Source organism: Amblyomma mixtum, chromosome 1 (assembly GCF_055824585.1).
Source record: "Amblyomma mixtum isolate Tamu chromosome 1, ASM5582458v1, whole genome shotgun sequence".
Taxonomy (NCBI): Eukaryota; Metazoa; Arthropoda; class Arachnida; order Ixodida; family Ixodidae; genus Amblyomma; species Amblyomma mixtum.
Genome location: NC_143012.1, coordinates 307,862,319 through 307,868,318, shown reverse-complemented (window position 1 = coordinate 307,868,318; position 6,000 = coordinate 307,862,319). Strand labels below are relative to the sequence as shown.

Sequence of the window (6,000 nt, the reverse complement as noted above, 5' to 3'; positions counted from 1 at the left end):
TTTCCGAAAACGGGAAAAAATTGGTTTCTGAGGAAAGGAAATGACGTAGTAACTGTCTCACATATCTCGGTGGACACCCGTCAAAAAAATTCAGGGGGGCGCTTTCTTGACTTAAATTGCGGTGGGACGGAAGCCTTGAGTGCGGTATTGCTGCTTGTGTCACTGATGTGTGGTTAAGCTCCACCTCTAATAGTGGAACGCGACAGCGTCTTGCAACGTTGCCAGGGAGTCCACAGAACGTCATCGCCCGTTCGCCTCTACGCCTTGCTCGTCGGTAAATTGGTTTTTGAGGAAAGGAAATGTATCTGTATCGCATATCACATATCTCATATATCGCATATCTTACCGTAAAGGAAGGGAGATGGGAGTGAACGAAGACACCGTATTCACTAAACGCGCCTTGTTCATTCCAAACTGTCGAGCTGGCATGGTGGAGTGGTTAGCGTGCTCGTCTCGCACTCCGGAGGCCCTGGTTCGATTCTCCAACTCGACCAATTTCCTACTCGGTTTTATTTATTTATTTATTTATTGAAGCGAAAAGCTTCACTACGAGGGCGAACGTGAGCCGGTGCGCAGATTTGCCAGTGCTGCGCATGCGCGAAACCGAGTGACGTCACAGGCGGCGCAGGTGGCCGCAGCCGTCGGCGCCGACTCCGTCGCCTGACCTTTCGCCGCAGCCGCGCGCTACTGCGCATGTGCGCCGCCGCTACCGCTGCGCGCGTTACTCCTCCTCGCCACCGTTTGACCTTTCGATGCAGCCGCACGCGCTCGCACTTGCCATGGAAGGAGAAGCACCCAGGCGTGGCTGTAGAAAATCTACCGATCCAGAAGTGCTCGCTTGGCAGTTGGCCGAGAAGCAGCGAAGAAATGATACGCGCAAAGCTAAACGTATGGCCGAAACGCCAAGAAAACCGGCCGGAACGCCTCGCAATACGACGTCAAAGGGAAGATGAACAGCGTCTCTTGGCCGCGTCAACTGAGAGTAGCCAAATGAGCGAAGACAGCGAAAGAACTTCTCAATTGGGATTTGCTTTTCGCTTCTGATTTAACCAAGCTAAGCCACGCCTATTTTTTTATTTGGAGCATCACTATACCATCCATTTAATTGGTTGCATGGCTACTAGCCAAAGTACAATTGGCCCCGTTTGAAATTCGCGCACTGTGACGTCGCGAGCATTTCAACCAATTGAAAAGCGGGACATTTCTGTCGATAACTCCTGTTTACAACGATGAGGAATTAAAGGTTTCTACCTTAAAAGCGTGAGACTTCTGCCGACAAGCTTCTGCCGACAAGCTTCTGCTGACAGTCTTCTGTCGACAACGATGAGGCATTAAGGTTGGTTGGTTTATGGGGTTTAACGTCCCAAAGCGACTCAGGCTATGAGAGACACCGTAGTGGAGGGCTCCGGAAATTTCGACCACCTGGGGTTCTTTAACGTGCGCTGACATCGCACAGCACACGGGCCTCTAGAATTTCTCCTCCAAAGAAATTCAACTCTTTCGCCTTAAAAATGGCTGTGCTTTAGCTTTGGTTAAACCTGGCAGATTGCGAGAGCAACATCTGCGCGTAGCCATATATTGTTGCGTGAACTACACTGCCCACAGTCTCGCCGTTTTGCGTGCTCTTGCACGACCATACTGCGCATGCGCGAGGAGCAAGTGACGTCACTACACACAGCTGGCGTGCCTGGCCGCGCGCGCGCGCGCTCGCCTTCCTTTCCTTAAAACGATCGGAGCGTAAAACGTTAACGCCAATGAACACAATGAACGCCGATGGCCTAGGGCTTCAGCGCCGCGTTTGTGGCACAACCTTCTCAATGCATGCTGCCCACATCTCTCTCTCTCTCATCACCCTACCTACCTACAAGCACGATTCAGGCGCCCACTGACCCAGGGAGCCAGTTACGCACCTTTCCATTCCTTTGCTTTAACTGAAGGCCAGATGAAGGTGAAATCTCCAGACATGCTGACCTTGGCTTTGCCTAGCGTAGTGAAGCTTTCGCTTCAAAAGAGGTATCGCAGATAATTGCCTTGTTCGTGGTCCATCAGTGTTTGCTTTTCCAGGTTCGTCGCGGCGTTCCTCGTCGGCTCTCTCCTGTGTCCCAGACAAGTGGCGGGGCGCCGATCCAGCGAAGCGGCTCATGGCTTCTAGCGAGCTGCTGCCACCCTCCAAGCTGCGCCGCAGCCTGCGGCTTAGTGACCGTAGCCGCGAGAGCGAGGAGAGCCCGGAGGCGATTCCTCCCAGCCCATGGTCCGCGAAGCCGGCCGCCATCACGCTCTTGCAGCTGCCGCTCGAAGTGCTTTTCCAGATCCTCCAGTACTGCGACGGTAAGCGGCCTTTGTGTCTCGTCTTTCATGTGCGGTGTTCATTTACTGCCGCTCCAGCTTCGCTGTGACCATGGGAACGTCGTGGACCTCTTTTTCCGCTGGCGAGCGACGCTCTGCAGTCAGATTGTTGCGGTCTGACAAACTGAATTGAATTCACGCGCTTCATTTTACTACACACATGCAGCGGGAAAAAAAAAAAAATAAAAATTGGCGGGGGCTTAGCTTTGGTTAAGCCTGGTACAGTGCGAAAGCAAGAGCGCAGCGCCTCCAACTGAAGGAACGCAGTGCGCCGCGTCTACAGGTCACGCGTGGCTACAGGCCGCCGCTGCGCGACGACTCAAAGAGTCTTCGGTAATTTTTTTTATTTTTTGTTTTTGATGTTGTTGCGACTGAGAGAAAGAAAACAAAATCTACAGCTGGTATGACGTCACAGGGGCAGTAGTGCCACAGGTGCGCAGCGCGGCGTAACTGCAGCCGGGCTATCTGAAGTAGCGAGTTGGTCGCCCATATTCACTCCGCTAAAGGTCAAACGTAACTGCGGCCGGGTCACGCGAAGGCTTGAAAGTGCGAGAGCGTTAAGGGGACCAGGATAGGCCATTACAAGGGCAAGGTGAACAAGAAATTACCAGACCGCGAAAAGGAAAACTAGTAAACACTGAGACATTAGCATGTGGCAAGGCCGCTGCGTAGTGTAGCGTACAAACAAACAACCAAACAAGTAGGTACGAACAAACGGACAAACGGAGTGTGGCGTGTGGGTGAGTGAGTGAACGAGCGTGTGATTGAATGAGCAAGGGGTGGGTGGTGAGTGAGTGTGGGTGAGTGAGTGACAATGAGCGAGCCAGTGGGTGGGTGAGTGAGCGTGTGATTGAATGAGTGAGGGGTGGTGAGTGAGAGTAAGCGAGCGGGTGAGTGAGCGATCGTGTGATTGATTGAGTGAGGGAGGGGGGTGAGTAAGAGTGAGCAAGCGGTTGGGTGAGTGAGTGAACGTGTGATTGATGAGTGAGAGGTGAGCGAGTGAGAGCGATTGAGCGTGTGTGTGAGTGCGTGTGATTGAATGAGTGAGGGGTGGGTCGCGAGGTTCGTGTGTGAGTAAGAGTGAGTGAGTGAGTGAGTGAGTGAGTGAGTGAGTGAGTGAGTGAGTGAGTGAGTGAGTGAGTGAGTGAGTGAGTGAGCGAGCGAGCGAGCGGGTGGGTGAGTGAGTGAGCGAGTGAGTAATTGATGAGTGAGTGTGGGTGAGTGAGTGAGCGAATGGGTAATTGATGAGTGAGCGAGTGAGTAATTGATGAGTGAGTGAGCAAGTGTGTGATTGAATGGGTGAGGGGTGGGTGATGAGTGAAGGAGCGAGCGCATCGCAGAGAACCTTAAATGTGGCAATGACGGTTTTGTTGACACGAGACCTCTGCTTTCTCACCCCTCAAGTGAAGAAAGAAAAAGATCCTTTCCTTCTTGGGTTATGTGCCGAAATATTCCTGTAGAGACAAGAGCATAATTCGGCATTTTTGATGGCGCTGTTCTTGCTTCGCTTTTGGAGAAGTGCGCTCATTGAATCAAGAAAAGATACAATGTTGATCTCGTCTGTTACACGCGTTGAGCAAGACGGCGACAGGGGTCGCGGAGCCGGAATCTGTCGTTTCGTCGTGCCACGACAACGAGAGCAGATGCAGGACCAAAAGCAACTTCTTTTATGCGTAGCATATTGCAATCACTCAGTTCAGCCCTTGGGCGCGGCCGGGCAGCCACCAAACCACGTGACGTGACGTCACGGCAGCCGGAGGAAAAACCGTAGGTAAAGATGATGGCGATTCTTGGTGAGAATTGCAAACACAGTAAAGAAGAAAAAAAAGCAAATAAAAAAGAAGGAAAAACAAAACAAAAAAGAAAATAAAAAACAAAACAAAAACAGAAAAGAAAATAAGAGAAAAAAAACAAAACAAAGAACGGCTGAGCATGGTGGCGGTTGCCACCGCCCCGTTTCAAAGGGGGCGCTCCTATCCATCCATCCATCCATCCATCCATCCATCCATCCATACGTCACGGAGGAAAAGCTGCTGAGAAAATCGAGTGCCGCCAAGCAATACCTCGCGCAAAAAGACCGCGCAATATGCAACGCATTCTTGGCTTAACCAAGCTAAGCCTAGGCATCTTTTTTTTTTTGCTTTAGCTTTGAATTGTGCCGCGCAGCCTAACGGAACGGACAGTTTAAGAATCCTCTTTATTCTGATTCCTCTGACCCCACGAGAGCAGTGCGACGCATTTCTTCATTGTCCATTGCATTGTGCGCGCATTACCTAAACCTTCTTTTTTTGTCCATTTCGCTTTGTTATATACCTCTTTGATATTCCCCTCGGCGCACAGCAAGCCGACGGCCAAATTACGATCCGGTTATCGGCCTCGCTCTTCATCGGCCTCCTTGTTTTCCCCCCAAAGGCCTCATCTCGACGCAGCGAACTCTGACGTCCGGGCTGTTTGCCTCGTCCGAACGAAGTCTTTATTGCGATGCCAACGAACCCGAAGGCCAGTCAAACATCCTGTACTGGAAGCCTAGGCTCATGTGGGAGAAAAAACGCGCTATCGTGAAACGATGCAGGCCTTCGCTAAAGACAACTTACTCTTGAGCGGTGCGCACTTGTAGTAGCTCACTGTAGTTTTGTTATTCAACGTGGCCGGGAGCTCTGGATTCCTTGTTTTCGCATCGCTACTGGCGTCATCTTCGCGGAGCTTCGAGAATGAATTGGTTTTCTTGTTTAAAACTGAGACCCGTGCCGTCTCTGGCAGCTAGACTCTGAAAGCTGAAGACGAGTGCCTTTCCTTCCCCTGTAGTCACCATGGGTCGTAAATAAGCACGCTGGACATGTTCTATTTCATTTCATTTATTTCGTCCTTAAAGGCCCGAGGGCATTACATAAGGAGGGGGTTACAAATTGTTTTGTGTGAACGCACTCATGATGAAAACATAGACAATAAAAGAAACACTGCAACTGCAAACACTAAAAATAAAGATAAAAAGTATCAAGTGGTTATATAAAAAAAAAACAAGAGAAGCCAAGAAAGCACAGAAAAATACAATAAAAACTCAGGGAAAATACAGAAAAAAAGTAAAGGCCAGCAAATGATTCACGTGTTCTGAAAATGACTGGTGAGTTTCGCGCGAAATGATTTGCGATCGTTGCATGATACTATGTCGTTGGGCAGGGCATTCCAATGGTTTATTGCGTCAGGAAAAAAGGAACTGCTCATTGCTAAAGTACGACTCTTGATGCTGGCTATGGGGTGGCTGTGGCTGAGGCGACTGGAAGTTCGGATCGGTGGTTTCAGCAGGGGATGTTTTGATATCGGATGGTAGAAAAAGCTGTGTAGTAGGCAAAGGCGTGAGATGATGCGGCGTGATTCAAGTGTGGGGAGGGAGATAGAATGTTTGAGTGCAGTGATGCTACTTTCTTTTGAGTATTCAGAGGTGATAAAACGGGTCGCGCGGTTTTGGATGGCCTCAAGTTCGGTGCTAAGGTACGCTTGAGAGGGATGCCAGATGGATGATGCAAATTCAAGTTTGGGACGAACAAATGTTAGGTAAGCAAGCTTTTTTACTTCGGGAGATGCTGACTTGAGGTTACGTCGGAGATAACCCAAGACACGGGAGGCATCAGAACATATTCTTTGGACATGGTTCAC

At 50.2% G+C, this 6,000-nt stretch overlaps 1 protein-coding gene across 4 annotated transcripts in view; it reads left to right on the top strand.

Moving 5' to 3' along the window:
* The first annotated feature begins 1,780 nt into the window (after positions 1–1,780).
* The window catches only part of LOC149372350 (F-box only protein 47-like), a 47,703-nt gene continuing 43,483 nt past the window's right edge, over positions 1,781–6,000 (top strand). Inside the window, exons 1-2 of one of the 4 annotated variants that reach the window (XM_089566816.1) lie at positions 1,781–1,948; positions 2,065–2,328. In XM_089566816.1, coding sequence (XP_089422942.1) covers positions 2,142–2,328 — 187 coding nt within the window. In that variant the 5' untranslated portion in view covers positions 1,781–1,948; positions 2,065–2,141. Of the gene's footprint in view, positions 1,949–2,064; positions 2,329–6,000 lie in introns of those variants that run through there. The other 3 variants (XM_089566814.1, XM_089566815.1, XM_089566817.1) reach the window with 3 other exon arrangements.